General features: G+C 44.2%; 2 protein-coding genes across 17 annotated transcripts in view; both read left to right on the top strand.

The window, feature by feature from the left end:
* Positions 1–15,321, top strand: part of DNA2 (DNA replication helicase/nuclease 2) — a 63,033-nt gene extending 47,712 nt beyond the window's left edge. For 5 of the 7 annotated variants that reach the window (XM_021944006.2, XM_021944004.2, XM_031652232.1 and 2 more), the window contains 8 exons: positions 4,092–4,285; positions 4,378–4,467; positions 4,553–4,757; positions 8,552–8,614; positions 9,420–9,509; positions 10,102–10,284; positions 12,519–12,665; positions 14,289–15,321. In XM_021944006.2, the coding sequence (XP_021799698.1) occupies positions 4,092–4,285; positions 4,378–4,467; positions 4,553–4,757; positions 8,552–8,614; positions 9,420–9,509; positions 10,102–10,284; positions 12,519–12,665; positions 14,289–14,357 (1,041 nt within the window). In that variant the 3' untranslated portion in view covers positions 14,358–15,321. The remainder of the gene's footprint in view (positions 1–4,091; positions 4,286–4,377; positions 4,468–4,552; positions 4,758–8,551; positions 8,615–9,419; positions 9,510–10,101; positions 10,285–12,518; positions 12,666–14,288) is intronic. The other 2 variants (XM_003903860.5, XM_009214803.4) reach the window with 1 other exon arrangement.
* A 6,443-nt stretch (positions 15,322–21,764) lies between these two features.
* The window catches only part of RUFY2 (RUN and FYVE domain containing 2), a 61,496-nt gene continuing 59,081 nt past the window's right edge, over positions 21,765–24,179 (top strand). For 5 of the 10 annotated variants that reach the window (XM_021944007.1, XM_021944008.1, XM_009214805.1 and 2 more), the window contains exon 1: positions 21,874–22,309. In XM_021944007.1, the coding sequence (XP_021799699.1) occupies positions 22,201–22,309 (109 nt within the window). In that variant the 5' untranslated portion in view covers positions 21,874–22,200. Of the gene's footprint in view, positions 22,310–22,393; positions 23,384–24,179 lie in introns of those variants that run through there. The other 5 variants (XM_021944009.2, XM_009214809.4, XM_021944011.2 and 2 more) reach the window with 3 other exon arrangements.

Here is a 24,179-nt window from a genome sequence, read left to right as displayed (position 1 = left end):
GGGATTGGTGTTTTTCACTCAGCCTGATTCTCCGGAGCTTCCCCTAGATAGCTGTATCTATTAATAGTTTGTTCCTTTTTGTTGCCAAGTATTTTCCAAAATATGGATGTACTGCATTGTGTTTAAGCATTCACCCTCTGAAAATCTGCATTGTTTCCAGTTTTCAGATATTATGAATAAAGCTGCTGTAAACACTCATGTTACAGGTTTTTGTGTAACGTTAAGTCTTCATTTCCCTGGGATAAATTCCCAGTAGTACGATTTCTGAATTGATTAGTAGTTGCGTGTTCATTTTTTTTTTTTTTAATCTGCCAAACTGTTTTTCTAAGTAGGAACATTTTACATGTATGAGTGATCTCCTCAGCATTTGGTGGCGATACTATTTTTTTTTTTATTTTTTTCTGAGATGGAGTATCGCTCTGGCACCCAGGCTGGAGTGCAGTGGTGCAATCTGAGGTCACTGCAACCTTCGCCTCCCGGATTCAAGCAATTCTGCTGCCTCAGCCTCCTGAGTAGCTAGGATTACAGGCATGTGCCACCATGCCTGGCTAATTTTGTTGTATTTTTAGTAGAGATGGGGTTTCACCATGTTGGCCAGGCTGGTCTTGAACTCCCGACCTCATGATCCACCTGCTTTGACCTCCCAAAGTGCTGGGATTAGAGGCGTGAGCCACCATGCCCAACTGATACTATTTTTAATTTTAGCCATTTTGGTAGGTGTTTGGAGATTTTAATTTGCATTTACCCAGTAGTTAAAATGTGTGTGTGTGTGTATGTGTATGTATGTTTGAGACAAGGTCTTGCTCTGTTGCCCAGGCTGGAGTGCACTGGTGAGACCACGGCTCACTGCAGCCCTGACTTATTGGGCTCAAGTGATCTTTCTGCCTCAGCCTCCTGAGTAGCTGGAACTATACAGGCATGTACCACCACGCCTGCCTAAATATTTTAAATTTTTTTATGTTGTCCAGGCTGATCTTGAACTCCTGGGCTCACGTGATCCTCCTACCTCTGTCTGCCTCCCAAAGTGTTGGAATTACAGGTGTGAGCCAGTGTATCCAGCCATAATGTAGTGGGGTTTTTTTTTTGTTTTGTTTTTGAGACGGAGTTTCCCTGTTACTGCCTAGGCTGGAGTGCAGTGGCGTGATCTTGGCTCACTGCAACCTCTGCCTCCCAGGTTCAAGTGATTCTCCTGCCTCAGCCTCCCAAGTAGCTGGGATTACAGGCATGCGCCACATTTTTTTTTTTTTTTTTTTTAGTAGAGACAGGGTTTTACCATGTTGGCCAGGCTGGTCTCGAACTCCTGACCTCAGGTGATCCACCCGCCTCAGGCTCCCAAAGTGCTGGGATTATAGGCTTGAGCCACTGCACCCGGCCCATAATGAGGTTTTCATGTGCTTATTTGTCATCTGTATCTCCTCTTCATGTTTTTGCCCATTTTGGATTATATGCTTTGTAGTGTTGAGTTTTGAGAATTTTTAAGATGTATATTCTAATAGTAGCCCTTTAATGGATATGTGGTTTGCAGGTATTTTCTCTCACTCTATCACTTGCTTTTTATCCTCCTCATAGGGTCTTATGCAGAGCAAAAGGTGGTTTTATTTATTTATTTATTTTTTGAGACAAACACTTACTGTGTCACCCAGGCTGGAGTGCAGTGGTGTGATCTCCACTCACTGCAACCTCTGCCTCCCAGGTTCAAGCAATTCTCCTGCCTCAGCCTTTCAAGTAACTGGGACTACAGGCATGAGCCACCATGCCTGGCTAATTTTTGTATTTTTAGTAGAGATGAGGTTTTGCTGTGTTGGCCAGGCTGGTCTCAAGCTCCTGACCTCAGGTGATCCTCCTGCCTCAGCCTCCCAAAGTGCTGGGATTACAGGCATGAGCCACTGTACCTGGCCGCAAAAGGTTTTTTTTGAGGAAGTCCGGTATATAAATTTTTTCCTTTTATAGATTATACTTTTGGTCTCAAGTCTAAGAACTCTGTCTGGCCCCAGATGCTGAAGGTTTTCTTTTTTGAGACAGAATCTTCCTCTGTCACCCAGGCTAGAGTGCAATGGCCCGATCTTGGCTTGCTGTAACCTCTGCCTCCCAGGTTCAAATGATTCTCATGCCTCAGCTTCCCAAGTAGCTGGGACTACAGGCATGCACTACCATGCCTGGTTAATTTTTTGTATTTTTATTAAATACAAAATATAACCACCTTGCTCTGATGAGTACCCACATGGGCGGTTGTGCTGTTGGCCTACTCATGCTGCACCTGCTTGATGTAGATGACATATTTCTTTCTGTACACCTGGACTGCCTTGCCAATTTGCTGACCTTTGTAGTGTTCTTGAACTACCTGGACCTCGTCATCCTTGCGGATGGACATGGAGTGGACATTGTACTTCTGCCACAGCTCCTTGGAGAGCGGGATGACATGATCTTCCTGTGCACGTGCAAGGAGGCATTGAAGTGACGTTTGTGGTTTTTGCTGCGGTCCAAGGTCACGAAGGGATTGAACTTCATGGTGACCCTCTGGCTACCAGCGGCCTCAGGCTTGTTTTGTTTTGTTTTGTTTTGAGACAGTGACACACTTTGTCACCCAGGCTGGAGTGCAGTGGCATGATCATGGCTCACTGCAGCCTCGACCTCCTTGGCTCAAGTGATCCTCCTGCCTCAGCCCTCCAAGTAGGTGGGACTATAGATGTATGCCACCATGCTCAGCTTATTTTAGTATTTTTCGTAGAGACAGGTTTTCACCGTGTTGCTCGGGTTGGTCTCAAACTCCTGAGCTCCAGCAATCTGCCCACCTTGGTCTCCCAAAGTGTTGGGATTACAGGCGTGAGCCACTGCGCCTGGCCCAGTTATCATATTTTTAGTTCTAAAATTTCCATTTGGCTCCTTTTATCTTCTATTTATTGACCGAGACTTTGCTTTTGATTCATATTCAAGTGTGTTCATAATCACTCGTTAAAATGTTGTTACCATGCCTACTTTAAAATCTTGGTCAGATAGTTCTGACATCTCTGTCATTCTGGTGTCGGCATTTATAGATTGTCATCTTTTTTCATTGAGCTTGAGATTTTCCTGGTTCATCTTATAATGATTGTTTTTTTATTGAAACATGAGCATATTTTATTGTGACTGAAAACTTCTGTTTTAGCTGGCTTCCTCTCACACTGCCGTGGTGGGGGAAGAGGGGGTACCATTTCATTACTGCCAGATGGGAATCAGAGTCTGGGTTCCCCACTCAGTCCTCTTTGACCAAAATGCGAGGTTCCTCATTACCGCTGGGTCTGCTTGGTAGGGGTGGAAGTCTAGGCTTCTGATGTGGTCTCTACTAACATGTGGGGTTGGTACCAGTTACCAGTCACCAGGGATGAAAGACCTGACTCTACTTGGCTTTCTCTGACACCAGCCTGGTGGGGTGTGGGGCACCTTGTTACAGCCTTGAGAAGGGCAGAGATCTACCCTCTTCAGTGTTTGCTGGTGTCTGTGGTTGTGGGGCTGTACGTTTTTTCCTGCGATATGTGGCTAGAGTGGTTATTGTGTGAAAATTTTCTGTCTAGCTAGGCTTTCCCTTTCCTGTTCCTTCAGCCAAAGAGAGCAGACTTTGGTTGCAGCTGTTTTTAGTCAGCACCCACTGGTGTTTCTGGGTTGTGGCTCTCTCATTTCCAAATCTGGGATCTATGAGGCAAAAAGAAAGCCCAGGGAATCAACTACCATGTTGTTTCTTTCGTCCTAAGCTCCCTAGCTAGTCTGCCTTCTGTCCACCTTTCAGAGTCTTCTTTTGTTTGTTTTATATACATAATGCATACGGATTTTAGTTGTGTTTGTGGAAAGAATAAGGCAAAGTACTCCATTTTCCCAGAAGCAACGTCCTGGTTGACATTAAGAAAAAAAAAACAACCTAATTAACTTACTGCCTCTTGAATGTTCCAGATTTCCACAGGGAAATATCCGAATGTGAGCATTGGAATTAAATAATATCGAAGAATTCCTGATGCCATAGAACAAAAACCTTTTGATCTTTTCATTTCAAAAATGAGAGAAACAAAACTACATTTCTTTTACATATTAAATAACTGATCTGTTTTCCTTGTTTTTAGCTTATAGTTGCAACAACATGTATGGGAATAAACCATCCAATATTCTCCCGTAAAATTTTTGATTTTTGTATTGTGGATGAAGCCTCTCAAATCAGCCAACCAATTTGTCTGGGCCCCCTTTTTTTTTCACGGAGATTTGTGTTAGTGGGGGACCATCAGCAGCTTCCTCCCCTGGTGCTAAACCGTGAAGCAAGGTAGGCAGACATTTAAGTGTTAATTTTGAACCAGATTCTTTTCAAGGAGCATATTTAGTACACTGATAAATCTGAATCTGATTTGTTGACAGAGCTCTTGGCATGAGTGAAAGCTTATTCAAGAGGCTGGAGCAGAGTAAGAATGCTGTTGTACAGTTAACCGTGCAGTACAGAATGAACAGGTATTTGTAACAGTGTTAGCTGGGAGTGGTTTTCATATTTGTTTCCGTCTGCCGAAACTAACATTATCTTTTGTAATTCCCTTAGTAAAATTATGTCCTTAAGTAATAAACTGACCTATGAGGGCAAGCTGGAGTGTGGATCAGACAAAGTGGCCAATGCAGTGATAAACCTACCTCACTTTAAAGATGTGAAACTGGACCTGGAATTTTATGCTGACTATTCTGATAATCCTTGGCTGATGGGAGTATTTGAACCCAACAATCCTGTTTGTTTTCTTAATACAGACAAGGTAAAAAAAATTTTTTTCTCTTTAGTTTTTGTCATTTTGTCTTATTATTTAAATTTCTCAGTTTGCATTAGCATATGCCCTGATTAGAGCTTATCAGTTAAAAGGCAAAACTAGGCCGGGCACGGTGGCTCACACCTGTAATCCCAGCACTTTGGAAGGCCAAGGTGGGCGGATCACAAGGTCAGGAGTTCAAGACCAGCCTGGCCAATATGGTGAAACTCTGTCTCTACTAAAAATACAAAAATTAGCTGGACATGGTGGCAGGCGCCTGTAATCCCAGCTACTCAGGAGACTGAGGTATGAGAATTGCTTCAACCTGGGAGGCAGAGGTTGCAGTGAGCCGAGATTGTGCCAATGCACTCCAGCCTGGGTGACAGAGTGAGACTCCATCTCGGGGGGGAAAAAAAGGCAAAACTAATGTACTTCTCACACTTCAACCCAAAATAGTCTTTTCTTTCTTTTTCCTTTCTTTTTCTTTTTCTTTTTTTGAGACACAGTCTTGCTCTGTTGCCCAAGTGGCACGATCTTGGCTCACTGCAACTTCCTCCTCCCAGATTCAAGCGATTCTCCTGCCTCAGCCACCCAGGTAGCTGGGATTACAGGCACCCACCACCACACTGGCTAATTTTGTATTTTTACTAGAGATAGGGTTTCATCATGTTGGCCAGGTTGGTCTTGAACTCCTGGTTTCAAATGATCTGCCTGCTTCGGCGTCCCACAGTGCTGGGATTATAGGTGTGAGCCAATGTGCCTGGCCCAAAATAGTCTTTCTTTCTATAGGTTGAATATTTTTGGGGGGAGGTTTATTCTGGAGGTCAGTAGATGTCAAAATTGACTTTTGAAGAAGGAAAGTCACAAAGTGAACTCAAGGGTATAATTCTATTTCCTAGAAAAGGAATTTACACTGATACTATCAAAGGGCTGGATTTACAAATGGACAGTGACTATAATAAATCGATGTCCTTTTAAAGACTTTTTAAAAAAATAGACTTTAAGGCCAGGCACAGTGGCTCATGGCTGTAATCCCAGCACTTTAGGAGGCCGAGGTGGGTGGATCACCTGGGGTCAGGAGTTCGAGACCAGTCTGGCCAACATGACGAAACCCCATCTCTACTAAAAATACAAAACTTAGTTGGGTGTGGGGCGCCTGTAGTCCCAGCTACTTGGGAGGCTGAGGCAGGAGAATTGCTTGAACCTGGGAGGCGGAGGTTGTGGTGAGCTGAGATCACACCACTGCACTCTAGCCTGGGTGACAGAGTGAAACTCCGTCTCAAAAAAAAAAAAAAAAAGGTTTTATTTTCTTTTGGAACAGTTTTAGGTTCATAGCAAAATTATGTGGAAGGTACGGAGGTTTCTTATAACCTCCCTCCCCCACAAATGCACACGAAGACCTTTTTACAAACCAATCATTAAACAGAAATCTGCATAAGGACTTTTTTTTTTTTTTTGAGATAGAGTCTTGCTCTGTCACCCAGGCTGGAGTGCAGTGGTGCAATCTCAGCTCACTGCAACGTCCACCTCCCAGGTTGAAGCAATTCTGCCTCAGCCTCCCAAGCAGCTGGGATTACAGGCAAACATGACCACGCCTAGCCAATTTTTTGTATTTTTATTAGAGACAGGGTTTCACCATGTTGGCCAGGCTGGTGTCAAACTCCTGGCCTCAAGTGATATGCCCTCTTCCACTGCCCCAAGTGCTAGGATTACAGCCGTGAGCCACGGCGCCTGGCCTTTCACAAGGACTTTAAATGACTTGATTCTTATTTCTGGGAACTAAGAATTAAGTTTTTACCCTATATTTCTACATTTTGCTTTATGTAGTGTTTCTCAGCATTGAGTTGGAAGTCTTTACATAAGTTCAAATAAAAATATAGTAACCATCTGGGCTTGGTGGCTCATGCCTATAATCCTGCAACTTTGGGAAGCTGAGGCAGGAGAATCACTTGAGGCCAGGAGTTCAGGGCCAGCCTGGGCAACATAGTGAGACCCTGTTCCTAAAAAAAAGAAAAAAAATTTCTTTATAAAATTATCTAGATGTGCCTGGGCATGGTGGCTCATGCCTGTAATCCCAGCACTTTGGGAGGCTGAGGCAGGCGGATGATTTGAGTTCAGGAGTTCAAGACCAGCCTGACCAACATGGTGAAACCCTGTCTCTACTAAAAATATAAAAAAATTATCCGGGTATGGTGCTTGCCTGTAGTCCCAGCTACTCAGGGGGCTTGAGGTAGGAGAATCGCTTGAACCCGGGAGACAGAGGTTGCAGTGAGCCAAGATCACGCCGCTGCACTCTAGCTTGGGCGACAGAGCGAGACTCTGTCTCTGAACTTAAAAAAAAAAATTATCTGGTGTGGCATTGTGCACCTGCAGTCCTAGCTACTTAGGAGGCTGAAGCAGGAGGATCACTGAATTCCAGAGGTTGAAGCTGCCGTGAGCTATGATTGCACCACTGCAATCCAGCTTGGACAACAGAGCAAGACCCTGTCTCAAGAAAATAAAATAAGGATATAGCAACCAATTATATGAGCATATTACTCTAAAATCATTGTCTCCTGTTATTAATATGGATGGCTGGCAGCCGGGCTCGGTGACTCATGCCTATAATCCCAGCACTTTGGGAGGCCAAGGCGGGCAGATCACCTGAGGTCGGGAGTTTGAGACCAGCCTGACCAACGTGGAGAAACCCCGTCTCCACTAAAAGTAGCCGGGTGTGGTGGCACATGCCTGTAATCCCGGTTACTTGGGAGGGTGATACAGGAGAATTGCTTGAACCCAGGAGGCAGAGGTTGCAGAGAGCTGAGATTGCACCATTGTACTCTGGCCTGGGCAACAAGAGTGAAACTGTCTCAAAAAAAAAAAAAAAAAAAGATGGATGGCCGGATTGGGTGGCTCATACCTGCAATCCCAGCACTTTGGAGGCCGAGGCAGGCAGATCACCTGAGTTCAGGAGTTTGAGACCAGCCTGACCAACATGGTGAAACCTCGTCTCTACTAAAAATACAAAAATTAGCTGGGCCTGGTGGCGCACGCTTGTAATCCCAACTACCCAGGATGCTGAGGCAGGAGAATTGCTTGAACCCAGGAGGCTGAGGTTGCAGTGAGCCGAGATCATGCCACTGCCCTTCAGCCTGGGCGACAGAGCGAGATTACATCTCAAAAATATAAAAATAAAATAAATAAAAAAGATGGATGGATGGAGCCAGCTTGATTTGTGTGTGTGTGTGTGTGTGTGTGTTTGTGTGTTTTTAATGCCCTTGTCTGCATTTCTCAAAGCTGGTTGTTAAAAATAGGGCTCTACTACATGTCTGTGATGGAACTTTCATCTCATAGATACTACCCTTAACAACTCAGGTTGAAGAATTTTATTTTATCTTAACACCTAGGTGCAGGCAGATTTTGGAAAACTGATTCAGATAAACTCATTTCACAAATGACTGCTTTCTTTTTTCTTTTTTTTTTTGAGACAGAGTCTTGCTCTGTCGCCCAGGCTGGTGCGATCTCGGCTCACTGCAAGCTCCACCTCCCAGGTTTACGCCATCCTCCTGCCTCAGCCTCCCAGGTAGCTGGGACTACAGGCGCCTGCCACCACGCCTGGCTAATTCTTTGTATTTTTGGTAGAGACAGGGTTTCACCTTGTTAGCCAGATGGTCTCGATCTCCTGACCTTGTGATCTGCCTGCCTCAGCCTCCCAAAGTGCTGGGATTACAGGCGTGAGCCACCACACCCGGCCACAAATGACAGCTTTCATAAACCATGATTCTAGCTTACTAATTGTAAGTTGCATTTATTTCCTTCACCAGCGATCGCTCAGAATCTTTATTTTTGCTACTTGGATTTTCTCTTTTTTACCATCAGGATTCCAAGTAAGTTGCATTAAAAATAATCAAGTTTGCTTAGGGATGATGTAGGAGGAAAGTAGTCTTTGAAGAGATGTATCAGGTATGGCAGCAGTTTTATCTGCTCCGTTATTTGTATAAAAGGGGACAAGAAAATGGAAAGAGCATAGATATGAGACCCAGATCTAAGTTGGTTTGTTTCTGAGACAGAGTCTCACTCTGACTCCCAGGCTGGACTCCCAACCTCCGACTCCCAGATTCAAGCGATTTTCCTTCCTCAACCTCCCGAGTAGCTGGGATTACAGGCACGTGCCACCACGCCCAGCTAATTTTTGTATTTTTAGTAGAGACGGGGTTTCACCATGTTGGCCAGGCTGATCTCGAACTCCTGACCTTGTGATCCGCCTGCCTCGGTCTCCCAAAGTGCTGGGATTACAGGCATGAGCCATCGTGCCCAGCCACCCTAAGTTCAAATACTAGTGCCACAGTTTATTGTGAGGCCTTGGGAAAGTTACTTATTCTTTTCTGCCTTTGATTCCTGTAAAATGGGGGATAACAAAGTAAAGTGTATGAAGTTCAGTGTGTGATCAGCTTTCGTAGGTATTTTAGCCTCAGTCATAGCATGTTTAAGATAGATGGCCTCTGCGTAGCTTTCTGAAAGTGACTAATATTAATATAATTCGTTTTTGTTGATTCTTTCACCTTCATCTTTTAGACAAAGATATTTTTCATCTCCAAATCAGTAGTACAGTCTTTATGGTCACTTGCTTACTTATAGTACTCTTTACTTTAGAGATTGTATTATCAGCAGGCTGTATATTTTTCTACTTAGGTTCCTGCACCAGAACAAGTTGAAAAAGGTGGTGTGAGCAATATAACAGAAGCCAAGGTCATAGTTTTCCTAACCTCCATTTTTATTAAGGTAATTTAGAATTTTCAAGGCTAATAAATATTAAAGTACAGAATAATAGAATATTAGACTGTAAGAAACTTCTGATCTGACATTAACTCTCATTTATTAAGATAAGGGGATTGAAGCCCCATTGTTTTTATTTTGAGAAAATGTATCTAAGACATGTAATATTTTATAATGACATTTGGAGTTTTCATTTACGATAATAACTTTTTGTAATGTCAGCTGATTCTAATTGCGACAATACTGTGACTATTGTCACAGTAGGGATTGGGGATTGGAAACTTTTCTGTGAAATAAATAGCAGAAGGTGAAATGTATTTCTTTGTACCGTGTGTGTGTGAGCACTGTTTTAATGGCAGATAATCCATTACATTGCCATGAAACTCTCAAAATTAAGGGAGCAATGTCTAAGGAATTATTTCATCATGGGAAATACGGACAAATTTAGAGCAAATTCAGTAATTGTATTCAGTCTTTGAGATAGGAAAGTGTTATAAACATCAGTTGGTCATATAATGTAAGCATTTAATTATTAAATTCAGACAAGTTTAACTTAATCAGGATTTCTTTCTTTTAAATTGTGTCTTTTTCTATTTAGGCTGGATGCAGTCCCTCTGATATTGGTATTATTGCACCGTACAGGCAGCAGTTAAAGATCATCAATGATTTATTGGCACGTTCTTCTATTGGAATGGTCGAAGTTAATACAGTAGACAAATACCAAGGAAGGGACAAAAGTATTGTCCTAGTATCTTTTGTTAGAAGTAATAAGGATGGAACTGTGAGTTAATTGTGTTTGCTACTGATTGATTTGGGGCATTTCTCTCTCTTTAAAAAATTGTGGGCCGGGCGCGATGGCTCACGCCTGTAATCCCAGCCCCCTGGGAGGCCGAGGCGGGTGGATCACCTGAGGTCAGGAGTTTGAGGCCAGCCTGACCAACATGGCGACACCCCATCTCTACTAAAAATACAAAAATTAGCTGGGCGTGGTGGTGTGCGCCTGTATTCCCAGCTACTTGGGAGACTAAGGCAGGAGAATTACTTGAACCCAGGAGGTGGAGGTTGCAGTGAGCAGAAATTGCACCATTGTACTCCAGCCTGGGCAACAGAGCAAGACTCTGTCTCTAAAAAAGTAAAAAATAAAAAAATAAATAAAAATTGTGGTTTAACATTGAGAACACGTGGACACAGAGAGGGGAACAACATATACCATGGCCTTTAGGGGCTTGGGGGTGAGGGGAGGGAACTTAACCGACGGGTCAATAAGTGCTGCAAACCACCATGGCACATGTATACCTATGTAACAAAATTGCACATTCTGCAGATGTATTCCATTTTTAAAAAAAAATAAAATTGTGGTTTAAAAGAACACATAAAATGTATATCTTACCATTTTTTTCTTTTCTTTTTTCTTTCTTTTTTTCTTTTTTGAGACAGCATTTCCTCTTGTCACCCAGGCTGGAGTGCAGTAGTGCGATCTCCGCTCACTGCAACCTTTGCCTCCCAGGTGCAAGTGATTCTTTCGTCTCAGCTTCCCGAGTAGCTGGGATTACAGGCATCTGCCATCATGCCTGGCTAATTTTTGTACTTTTGTAGAGACTGGGTTTCACCATGTTGTCCAGGCTGGTCTCGAATCCCTGACCTCAGGTGATCCACCCGCCTTGGCCTCCCAAAGTGCTGGGATTCCAGGCCTGAGCCACCGTGCCCGGCCCATCTTACCATTTTTAGGTGTACGGTTTAATTAGTGTTAAGTACATTCACACTGTTGTTCAACAATCTCTGGAACTTTTTCATTTTCAAATCTAACTCTGTATTCATGATTAACCACCCATTTTATTCTTCCCCAAGCCCCTGTAACCACCATTCTACATTCTATCTCTGAATTTGACTAATCTAAGTACCTCATATAAGTAGAATCGTACAGTATTTATCTTTTTGTGACTAACTTATTTCACTTAGCCAGCTAGTTCATCCTGTTGTAGTATGTGACAGGATTTCTTTCCTTTTTAAGAATGAATAATACTCCATTGTCTCTATGTACCACATTTTATTTATCCATTCATCTTTCAGATGGAATGGTTGCTTCCACCCCTTGGCTGTTGTATTTGAGGCCTGTTTCATATAAGATCTTCCTTGTATACTTTCAAATTTATAGATAATTGAGGTTTGATTTTTTTTTTTTTTTTCCCAAGACAGGATCTGCCTCTGTCACCCTGACTGGAGTGCAATGGCACAATCTCGGCTCACTGTAATGTCCACCTCCCTGGCTCAGTGATTCTCCCATCTCAGCCTCCTGAGTAGCTGGGATTACAGGCATGCACCACCACACCCAGTAAATTTTTAAATTTTTTTGTAAAGATGGCGTTTCGCCATGTTGTACAGGCTGGTGGGCGACTCCCGAGCTCTAGCAATCCTCCTGCGTTCATCTCCCAAAATAGTTTTTTTTGTTTGTTTGTTTTCTTATTTTTACCTCTCCTTAGTTCATTTTTCTCAACTGTATAGTATATCCATATGGTTTTAAAATATACATAATAAAAGGTTTCCTTTGTACTCCATCCCTCATCTACTCAGTTCTTATCTCAGATAGTCTCCTTTTTTTTTTTTTTTTTTGAGACAGTTTCCCTTTGTCACCCAGGCTGGAGTGTGGAGGCATGGTTATGGCCCACTGCATCCTTGCCTTGACTTCCTGGGCTCAAGCAGCCCTGGCTCAGTGATCCTCTCATCTCAGCCTCCTGAGTAGCTGGGACCACAGGTGCGCACCACCACGCCTGGCTAATTTTTGTATATTTTGTAGAGATGGGGTCTCACTGTGTTGCACAGGCTGGTCTTGAACTTCTGGTCTCCAGTGATCTACCTGCCTCAGCCTCCCAAAGTGCTGGGATTACAGGCATGAGCCACCATACCTGGCCTCATTCTATTCTTAAATTTGCACAGTTGTCCATTGTATAGGGATGTGTTATAATATATTCAGCCATTCCTTTGAACTTGAATAATTGAAAATTACATTTCTTACAGGTTGGTGAACTCTTGAAAGACTGGCGACGTCTTAATGTTGCTATAACCAGAGCCAAGCATAAACTGATTCTCCTGGGGTGCGTGCCCTCACTAAACTGCTATCCTCCTTTGGAGAAGCTGCTTAATCATTTAAATTCAGAAAAATTAATATCCTTTTTGTTTTGTATATGGTCACATTTGATTGCACTGTTGTGAGTATTTATATACTTGTTTAAATTAAAACTCTATGTTGCATAAGCTGGTCTTGAACTCCTAAGCTCAAGCGATCCCCCCGCCTACGCCTCCCAAAGTGCTGTGATTACAGATGTGAGCCATGGCTCCCGGCCTATAACCTTTTTTTAACCCGGAACAAATGATTAGATTAAAATGGAGTATTATTTATTTTTTAAGATTTTTTTGTTTGTTTTTGTTTTTTAAATACAGGGCCTTGCTTTGCCACCCAGGCTGCAGTGCAGTGATATGATCAGAGCTCACTGAAGCCTCAATCTCCCAGGCTCAAGTGATCTTCCTACCTCAACCTCCCCAGTAGCTGGGCCCACAGGTGCATGCCACCATGCCCAGATAATTTTTGTATTTGTTTTGTAAAGACAGTGTTTCACCATGTTGCCCAGGCTGGTTTTGAACACCTGGGCTTAAGTGATTCACTCGCCTCCTCCCAAAGTGCTGGGACTACAGGTGTCAGCCACCACACTCAGCCGTTTTTTTCCCCAAGAAGTGGTGCCTAACTTCACTCAGGCTGGAGTGTAGTGGTGGGATCACTGCTCACTGCAGCCTTGACCTCCTGGACTCCCACCTTAGCCTTCCCAGTAGCTGGGACCACAGGTATGTACCACCATGCCTGGCTAATTTTAAAAATTTTTAGTAGAGAGGAGGTGAGCCACTGCACCTGGCCTTAAGATAAATCATTTTAAAAAAATGTGTATGGGCTGGGCGCGGTGACTCACGCCTGTAATCCCAGCACTTTGGGAGGCCGAAGCAGGTGGATCGCAAGGTTGAGATTGAGACTATCCTGGCTAACACGGTGAAATCCTGTCTGTACTAAAAATACAAAAATTAGTTGGTCATGGTGACGTGCGCCTGTAGTCCCAGCTACTCAGGAGGCTGAGGCAGGAGAATCGCTTGCACCCGGGAGGCGGAGGTTGCAGTGAGCTGAGATTGCGCCATTGCATTCTAGCCTGAAGACAGGGCAAGACTCCATCTCAAACAAACAAACAAACAAAAAAAGTGTATGAAGTTCTTAGGCTTCATAAGAACTTTGTACTTCTTATGAAGGTATGAATTAGGCTAAGATAAATAACTGAGGCCAGGCGCAGTAGCTCACGCTTGTAATCCCAGCACTTTGGGAGGCCAACACAGGCAGATTACCTGAGGTTGGGAGTTTGAGACTAGCCTGACCAACATGGAGAAACCCTGTCTCTACTAAAAATACAAAATTAGCCGGGCATGGTGGCGCATGCCTGTAATCCCAGCTACTCGGGAGGCTGAGGCAGGATAATCTCTTGAACTCGGGAGGCAGAGGTTGCGGTGAGCCGAAATCGCACCATTGCACTCCAGCCTGGACAACAAGAGCAAAACTCTGTCTCAAAAAAAAAAAAAGAAAAAAGATAAATAACTCTTATGGCTTAAGGGCGTAATTATTCATAGAATGCCATAAAGATCTGTATTTTTTTTTGTGGTCCTGTAAATCAGATTACAAAATATTAAATAATAACGTCGTAAATTTATGCCATTCTGTATTGTGCTAAATATTTCTTCCTTAATTTATTTTACATCATTGATCTTCCATCAAGAGAACATGGAAGTCTTTGCCACATATTGGGTGACTTTCAAAGAGAATAAAACACTATTTCCCTTGCCTTTTCATACTAGGGCAGTATCTCCTCTAGCTCGTGCCTATACAGAAAATTCTATCACCATACAAAATTTCATGCGGTATTTATGTTTTTAAGCACAGGTGTACCCAAAACTGTGAAAAGTCTAAATTTATGGGTTCTATACATGTATTTTTGCCTGACCTAGAGAAAGAGTTTGATAAATTTTTACCAGCTTTGAAGATGGATTAACTTTTGACTTTGGGCTTTAAACTTTTAAGTCAGACATTTCAGGACTAATTTGATTTTGTAGATATCATTGTAAGAACTTTATTTGAACGACTTGATAAAGGGATTTGATTTGTTTTCATCATTTAAGCACAGTCTTGTGATGATGAGAATGTAAGTGTGATTCTTTTCTGTATTTTGAGGTCCCTAATCCAAAGGCCATTTTGCTAGGATTTTTTCTGCTATCAGATGTGTTTTCACTCTAAACCTAGTCTTTTATGACATGAATTGATTACTTCCTGTTAACTTTCTATCCTCCCTTACTATCCCCCTTTTTTGTTTTCAGTATTCAGTATTTCGGTATTCTAGAGTGGATTTTGATATAAAAGAAAATAATTCTTACATCGTCTTTTGCAACAAATATTGTTTTCTGAATTGATAACAAATTTAAAAAGTAGATTCCTATTTTCACATATGTTCATATGCCCCTATGTTTGGGGGCATCACTCAGTTTTCCCTTTTTGTGTAAAGATGTTTTGTAAAACAAAATAGCCTCAAGATGATTAATTATTTATATGGGAACAGATTTTAACCTTTAAGGTTAAAATCTTGGGGTAACAGATCTTCTGGGGGTTGGAAATCTTCCATTTCTCTTGAGGGTTTTTTTTTAATGAATGCTAAATATGTTAAAATTTTTGTTTCTACCTCATGTGTTTTTTTAAATTATTACTTGAAGTTTTTTAATAAATTTTTTTACTAATGGATTTTACTGTGTCAATTATTAATACTGAATAGTAATTAAACTCAGGGTTATCATAGTGACAAGTGAATAGTTTAATAGTAATTAAACTCAGGGTTCTAATAGTGACAAGTGAAGTATTGATCATGCTGGAAAGCTGAAACCAAGCAGCACTGATATTATTAAGAGATTTATGAAGGGCACCCAGGATGGGCTTGTTCATGGAGAGGTTATAGATCAGATAGGACAAACGGGAGAGGTTGCTGTGATGAAACGTAAATATTGGTTAGATATAATGAGAGTTTAAATCAGGAAGGAATCTGATAGTAATTTCAGTTTCTGGGAATGAAATGAATAAGAAAGTCCTTTTGCTTCATTACAGGTTCATATGGCTGGAAAAGTAAAGCTCCATAGAAGAGAACCTGGGGATGTGTTCTGTGTTTCCTTTTTTTTTTTTTTTTTTTGTTGATCTGTCTTGGTGATAAGAGTCTAGCCATTTAATTGTTTAAAAGAGTTAGGAAGCTGGGCATGGTGGCTCACGCCTGTAATCCCAGCACCTCGGGAGGCTGCGGCAGGTGGATCACCTGAGGTCAGGAGTTCGAGACCAGCCTGGCCAACATGGTGAAACCCTGTCTCTACTAATAACACAAAAAAATTAGCCGGGTATGGTGGTGGCGCTTGTAATCCCAGTTACTCAGGAGGCTGAGGCAGGAGAATTGCTTGAACCGGGGAGGTGGAGGTTGCAGTGAGCCGAGATCACACCACTACACTCCAGCCTGGGTGACAAGCGCAAGACTCCATCTCCAAAAAAAAAAAAAAAGTATAAAGCCACAATGCAAAGACAATGTGGCTGTTCCAGTGGCCCCTCTCCTGAATCAGTTCAGAGTTCCTGTCCCCCTCCCCCTGACTTCCCTTTTGCTGTTGTCTCCAATTCCTTTCTTTTCTCCTTATTCCTGGCTGTCTAACAGTGGGTTTTCCCCAGAGCTCCAAGTCTGGTTTGGTCCTCTTCTTTCTCCTTGGACAGTTACTGGCTTCACCCATCACCCATGTGGCTGTTTACTAAACCTGTACTACACCCTGTCTTCCAAGTTCTAGTTATATAGCTGCCTTCCAGCCAATGCCTTCAGAATATTCTGTGAACATTTTAGACTTAGTACAAAGAAATTGGAAATTTCCATCTTCATTTAATGCCTTCCTCCTGTGATCCCTATTTCTGTAAATGACATCATCTCACAGTTCTCTGTGCTTAAAGATCTTGGCATAATTTTTCTTTCTTTAAAACATTTTTGGCCTGGGTGCGGTGGCTCATGCCTGTATTCCCAGCATTTTGGGAGGCCGAGACGGGTGGATCAGCTGAGGTCAGGAGTTCGAGACCAGCCTGGCCAACACAGTGAAACCCTGTCTCTACTAAAAATACAAAAATTAGCTGAGTGCGGTGGCGGGAGCCTGTAATCCCAGCTACTTGGGAGACTGAGGCAGGAGAATCACTTGAGCCTGGGAGGAGGAAGTTGCAGTGAGCCGAGATTGCGCCATTGCACTCCAGCCTGGGCAATAAGAGTGAAACTCTGTTTCAAAAAAAACAAAACAAAACAAAACATTTTTCCCCCTCTAATTACAGAGCAGTACATATTTTAGTAAGAATTTCAAACACTACATATTTTAGAAAATGAAATTTCCTTTTTTTTTTTGAGATGGAATCTAGCTCTGTCACCCAGGCTGGAGTGCAATGGCAAAATCTCAGCTCATTGCAACCTCCGCTTCCCAGGTTCAAGCGATTCTCCTGCCTCAGACTCCCGAGTAGCTGGGATTACAGGCACCTGCCACCATGCCAGCTAATTTTTGTGTTTTTAGTAGAGTTGGCGTTTCACTGTGTTGGCCATGCTGGTCTCGAACTTCTGACCTCATGATTTGCCTGCCTCGGCCTCCCAAGGTGCTGGGATTACAAGCATGAGCCACCGTGCCCGGCCAGAAAATGAAATTTATTTGTAATCTCATCCTTTAGTAATTACATAGTTTGGTCTATGATGATCTAGGCTAGTATTTAAACCAAAAATACCACACCCGCAATAAGAAAATCCATTTTACATCATGACTCAATGTAAATTTGTATATGCATATGCATCTGAAACAATACTGCCATAAGACAATATTTACCCTTTGTGATATACCCTGGTATGTTCCACTCTATTCCATTAAAAACAAAGTGTGGCTGGGCACGGTGGCTCGCGCCTATAATCCCAGCACTTTGCGAGGTTAAGGTGGGCGGATCACTTGAGGTCAGGAGTTCAAGACCAGCCTGGCCAACATGGTAAAACCCCGTCTCTACTAAAAATAGAAAAGTTAGCTGGGCATGGGGGTGCACGCCTGTAATCCCAGCTACTCGGGAAGCTGAGGCACAGGAATCACTTGAACCCAATTCAAGCAGGTGGAGGTGGAGGTTGTAGTAAGCCAAGATCATGCCATTGCATGATGGCCTGGGTGACAGAGTGAGACTCTGTCTCAAATAAAATAAAATGAAAAATAAAAACAAAGCTAATTGCAACCTGTTAAAATTGCTTTCATGTCCCACTAGTAGGTCGGAACCCATGGTTTGTAACAGTGATTATTCTTTAATGGGGTCTTTGTGTATTGGTTGTAACCATATGAAACTATTTTTGCTGTTCCTGTGCATGCCTATTCTGTTTCCCATTTGATCTGCTCTCTAGATTTGTCTGTTCTTCCATCACCATTTAGGCATCTCTACCCACTTAGAAAGACTTTAAGATGCCACCTTCTCCAAAAAGCCTTTTCTGATTTTTCTCCCAGCCAAAAGAATTATCTTCATCTGCATACAGTACTATAATAGTACCTATATGGAGCTTCATAGTATTTACTGCTTTTATTTATTTATTTATTTCTTAAGAGATGGAGTCTCTGTTGGCCAGGCTAGAGTGCATGGCAGGATCATAGTTCACTGCAACCTCAGATGCCTGGCCTCAAGTTATCCTTCTGTCACAGCCTCCTGAGTAGCTGGGACTACCAGTGCATACCACTACACCCCGCTAACTAGAAAAAATTTGTTTTTAGAAACAGGGTCTTGCTATGTTGGCCAGGGTAGTCTGGAACTTTAGGCCTCACGCAATCCTCCTGCCTCAGCCTCTCAAAGTACTTGGATTACAGGCATGAGGTACCACATCTGGCTGTTTACTGCTTTTTTTCTTTTTCTTTTTTTTGAGATGGAGTCTCACTCTGTTGCCCAGGCTGGAGTGCAGTGGTGAGATCTTGGATCACTATAGCCTCTGCCTTCTGGGTTCCAGTGATTCTCCTGCCTTAGCCTTCCAGGTAGCTGGGATTACAGGCATGCACCACCATGCCTGGCTAATTTTTGTATTTTTAGTAGAGACGAGGTTTCACTGTGTTAGCCAGACTGGTCTCGAACTCCTGACCAGGTGATCCTCCCACCTTGGCCTCCCAAAGTGCTGGGATTACAGGCATGAGCTACCAAACCCGGCCTGTTTACTGCTTTTTTAAAGCAGCAGTTGTAATTAGTAGGATACTTTAATATTTATCAATATTTTTCATGGATATTTTCTCAATTAAACCCTATAGAGAACCTAGCATAGATCGTCTGTGTTAGCATATGACCCCATGGCAAGTCATTGCCAGAACCCACGTTTTCTGATTAGGAATTCTGCAGTTTTCCCGGCCACTATGTGTATCTCCCTTCCCCTGCACTGCCCGGCGTGGTAACATCTTCCAGGTGCTATACAAATGTTCAGAAGCATTACAATTGTCATTGTAAGAAAATCATGTCATGAGCCAGCTAAGGCTAAGGCTGAAAGCTCTGTGGCATGATGTGACAAGGTGGTCCATCTGGATTCAGTGGACCATATTGCTCATGAAAAAGATGACTTGTAGGCTGGGTATTGTGGCTGATGCCTATAATCCCAGCACTTTGGACGGTTGAGACAGGAGGATCACTAGAGGCCAGGAGTTTGAGACCAGCCTGGGCAACATAGTGAGACCCCATCTCTATAAAAAATAAAATAAAAATTAATGGTAGCTAAATAACTCATGAAACACAAAGATGAGAAAAGAAAGGCCAGGTGCGGTTGCTCATGCCTGTAATCCCAACACTTTGGGAGGCTGAGGTGGGTGGATCACTTGAGCTGTGGAGTTCGAGACCAGCCTGGCCAACGTGGTGAAACCCTGTCTTAAAAAAAAAGGGGGGAACAACAGACACTGGGGTCTACTTGAAAGACGAGGATGGGAGGAGGGAGAGAAGTAGAAAAGATAACCATCGGATACTGGACTTAACTGGGTGATGAAATAATCTGTACAACAAACCCCCATGACATGAGTTCACCTATGCAACCAACCTTCACATATGCCCTCAAACCTAAAAGTTTAAACACACACACACACACACACACAATGGTTTAGGGAAAAAAGTAATCACAATGCCCCCACCCACACATTGTAACTATTAACATTTTCAAGTACTTTACTCAGTCTCTTACCTATGCATTTATTTTTCTAACTATATATATACGTATATAGGTATATATTCATATTGCTGTATTTATTGATAAACTAAAACTGGGATCATAAGATGTATATATATATAACTTTTTTTTTTTTTTAATAAAAAGCACAAAAATACAAAAAATTAGCTGGGTGTGGTGATGAGCGTCTGTGGTCCCAGCTACTAGGGAGGCTGAGGTGGGAGGATCACTTGAGCCTGGGAGGTGGAAGTTGCAGTGAGCTGAGATCTTGCCACTGTACTCCAGCATGAGTAACAGAGTGAGACCCTGTCTCAAAAAAAAAAAAAAAAGAAAAATCTCTTGTAGCTAATAGGATATGCCTATCTAATTCTACTTGAGTCACTACTGGCCCTTAAGGTGACTAGGGCTCATAATCCTGGGAAATGTGAACCAAGATGGATCCAGGGATGAAGTCTGACTTTTTTTTTTTTTTTCTCTGACGTAATCTTGGGATTACAGGCATGCGCCACCACGCCCAGCTAATTTTTGTGTTTTTAGTAGAGATCAGGTTTCACCATGTTAGCCAGACTGGTCTCGAACTTCTGACCGGGTGATCCGCCCGCTTGGCCTCCCGAGTAGCTGGGACTACAGGCGCGTGCCACCAGGTCTGCCTAAATTTTGTATTTTTAGTAGAGACGGAGTTTCACCATGTTGGTCAGGCTGGTTTCGAACTCCTGACTTCGTGATCTATCCAACTTAGCCTCCCAAAGTACTGGGATTACAGGCATGAGCCACCGCACCCAGCCGAGGTCTGAATTTTTTTTTTTTTTTTTTTTTTTGTTTCTTTTGAGACGGAGTCTTGCTCTGTCGCCCAGGCTGGAGCACAGTGGCCGGATCTCAGCTCACTGCAAGCTCCACCTCCCGGGTTTGCGCCATTCTCCTGCCTCAGCCTCCTGAGTAGCTGGGACTACAGGCGCCCGCCACTTCGCCCGGCTAAGTTTTTGTATTTTTTAGTAGAGACGGGGTTTCACCGTGTCAGCCAGGATGGTCTCGATCTCCTGACCTCGTGATCCGCCCGTCTCGGCCTCCCAAAGTGCTGGGATTACAGGCTTGAGCCACCGCGCCCGGCCTCGAGGTCTGAATTTTAGTGCTTGTGTGGATATTGCTGTAGCACATAATGAAATATTTTTGAATTGTTTTCTTTCTTTTTTCACTTTAGCTTTTTGTAATGAGTTTTATCAACTTGCTTTAGGACGGGCTCTGTGGCTCGGGCCTGTAATCCTAGCACTTTGGGAGGCCGAGATGGGCAGATCCCCAGGTCAAAAGATCAAGACCATTCATGGGCAACATGGTGAAACTCCCGTCTTTACTAAAAATACAAACATTAGCTGGGCGGGGTGGCGCTCGCCTGTCATCCCAGCTACTCGGGAGGCTAAGGCAGAAGAATCCCTTGAACCCAGGAGGCAGAGGTTGCAGTGAGCTGAGATCGCGCCACTGCACTCCAACCTGGTGACAGAGGGAGACTCCATCTCAAAAAAAAAAAAAAAAAAAAACACCCAAAAAACAAAAAAAGTCGTAATTTGGGGCTAACTAGTTTTAGTAGGTTTCTGCCTGCTGTCAATTGCTTCAGATTTTCTAAATTCTTTTGGTCCCCTTTGTGTTTGTGAAGGTGAAGGGGCAGTAGTCAGGCGTGTTATTAGATCAGGCCCCGCCAGCCCGGTGGAAGCAACGTTTGCGTGTGGCCGGCCGCCCCTTGAAATCCGGCCTTCGCGCTCCGGCGAAGCCCCCGGGGCACGGGACCGAGAGCCCAGCACTCTGGCTCCTCACACCCGTGGTTTCCATCACGTTCCTTTCCTTCTTGCGGTCCCAGCGGATGCGAGGAGGCTTAGAGACAGGGGGCTTGCTCTCCCGCCCGCCAAAGGCTCCGCGGGTCCCCGCCCGACCTGGGGCGCCGCTCCCCGTGGGGCCGCCCGGGCGCCCTCCCGCCGCCGGGGGCGCTGTGGGCCGCAGCGGGCCTGGCTGCAGATGCGGTGGTGGCCGCCGAGCGCCTGGAGGGAGCTGCTGGCCAGGCCAAGGAAGCCCCCGCCCGAGATCGCGCAGCCGCCGCCGCCGCCATGGGTAAGGCGAGCGGGCCGAGACCGAACGCTCGGCCCTCAGTCCCGGGCCGAGGGCTCCGGCCAGGCGGGGTGGACCGTGAGCTGTGGGAGACGCCGAGGCCGGCAGTCGGAACTGGGGCCCGAACCCGGGATGGGCGGGGACTGCCTGGGACTCGGGGGCTCCCGGGGTCGTCATGGCAACGTGCCCCCTCCCTTGTTCCGGCCCGTTCCCGCCCAGGTTCTGAGGCATAGTGGCCGAGGGCTCGAGGTGCCACGGCGTCCAGGAGCGAGGACTGGGCCGGGCAGGGTGTCACTCCGGAGTCGGGGAGCAGTCGGGGAGGGGCGATGACTTTTCAGGTTTGGGGGTGGCGGAGGGAAGACGCATCTCAGGTTTTGGCCTGGGTGCCTGACGCCGAGGGCGGGAGACGGGGAGTGCTGACGCGCAGGAGCCTGGGTGAGCCCGCCGCGATGGTCCTGGGGGGCCCCAGGCCTCTGGGCAGCCTTGCTGGGGGGAAGGGGCAGGAAGAGAAGCAGGGAAGGGGTTGGTCCTGGCAAGGTGCGGGCACTGGCCCTGGGAGTCCTCGCGCACCTGCGGCCGGGTTTGGGGGTCACGTCCCGGCCGGAGGAGTCCTGGAGCGCAGCCGGGGCGTGGCCGCGGTGTGAGCGCCCCTCGGCGTGGGAACTGCCAGTGCCCAGCACCGATCTGCCTCCCAGCAGCTGCAAAACACCCTTTGTGTGGTTGTGGCATCGCACGTTAGGAATTATGATGGGCTGTGTTAAAAATGAGAGTTGCCACGGATTATGAAACATCAAGTGGTTTCATTCCCGAAAAGTAGTGGGAGTCAGACCACGATGCAGATTTAAAGGAATGTCGTGTGTGGACATTTTTCCACCAGGCAGTTTGGCCACAGCAGTTGTGGCTGTTTGCATTTTAGGTTGCTTAGGATTCAGTGTCAGTCTTCATGCCTAGCTATCTAGAAATCAGAGCTAGAATACTAGATCTTTGGAGACTCTGGGTTTTGTTGTTGTTGTTCAGTGAAGGAAAAACGGACACATTGATGACTTGTACATTTGTCAGAGATTATGAAGTGTTATATTAAGTGCTTTGTTTTTCCACACCTTAGTTTTGTCATCTGTGTTTGTTGAAGGTATTTCCACCAGTCACAACAGTGACGAGATGATGGGGAAGCGTCTGAATTTCTAAGTAAACTGAGAATAAAATTTGTGGGAAGGAGGACAATAGTTTTGTGAATTGAAAACATCTTGCTTGATGATACTGTGTCTTAAAAATATCAATTAAAAATCAGGCCTTTTGGAATATGCATCTATTAACTTGGTATTCAGACTGGCGCTGTGGCCTTCCTCAACTGTGTGGATGGCTGAGAAGCATTAATGTAAAACTGGTCTCTGCTTTTCTCTTTGAAAATAAAACAGTCATGCAATACAGAACTACAGTCAGAATGAAGAAGCCAGACAGAAAGAGGATAGACTGAAAGAATTGGACGGCTTCTCCTGTCTCCCCTTACTTGTCAGTGTATTTTACCTATCATGTTTGTTGTGGGTGACAGTGGAATCCTAGAATTTTAACTACCTTTATTTTATTGCCAGTTTATTCTGAACGTTTTTGCCTTGGAATTCATCCTTAGATGGTACCTGCTATTCACCTTTTGCATGAGGCCCTTAAACATGTTGTCTTTCAGCCCAAATTTATCTCCACAGAAGATCATTTTAAAAACTCATTCTCTATGAAGAGGTACCAGGAAAGTTAAATAAATACAGGAGAATGACAGATTTGCAGGATCTTGAGAATAATTCATAAACTTTGGCTGGAGTGGTCAAGGAGATTTTCTGTTTTCTTTTCTTTTTTTTTTTTTCGTGAGACGGAGTCTTGCTCTGTCACCAGGTTGGAGCGCAGTGGCGCGATCTCGTCTCACTGCAACCTCTGCCTCCTGGGTTCCAGTGACTCTCCTGCCTCAGCCTCCCAAGTAGCTGAGATTACAGGTGCACACCACCACGCCCAGCTAATTTTTGTATTTTTAGTAGAGACGGGGTTTCACCATGTTGGCCAGGATGGTCTCAATCTCTTGACCTTGTGATCTGCCTGCCTCGGCCTCCCAAAGTGCTGGGATTACAGGCGTGAGCCACCACGCCCGGCCGGAAATTTTTTACAGTATATGTGAGAGACATAAAGAGAAGTTAATCAAGGGTGTAGTTTAGCTGGGGAGAATTTGTCAACCAAGGAACAGCAAACTACTGTTGGTTTTTATAGGAGAAGGGAAGGGTTTGTGTATTTTTTTCATTGTCATGTCTTGCAAATGATGTTG

Source organism: Papio anubis, chromosome 11 (genome assembly GCF_008728515.1).
Source record: "Papio anubis isolate 15944 chromosome 11, Panubis1.0, whole genome shotgun sequence".
In the NCBI taxonomy this organism is placed as follows: Eukaryota; Metazoa; Chordata; class Mammalia; order Primates; family Cercopithecidae; genus Papio; species Papio anubis.
This window is presented reverse-complemented; position numbering and strand designations above follow the sequence as displayed.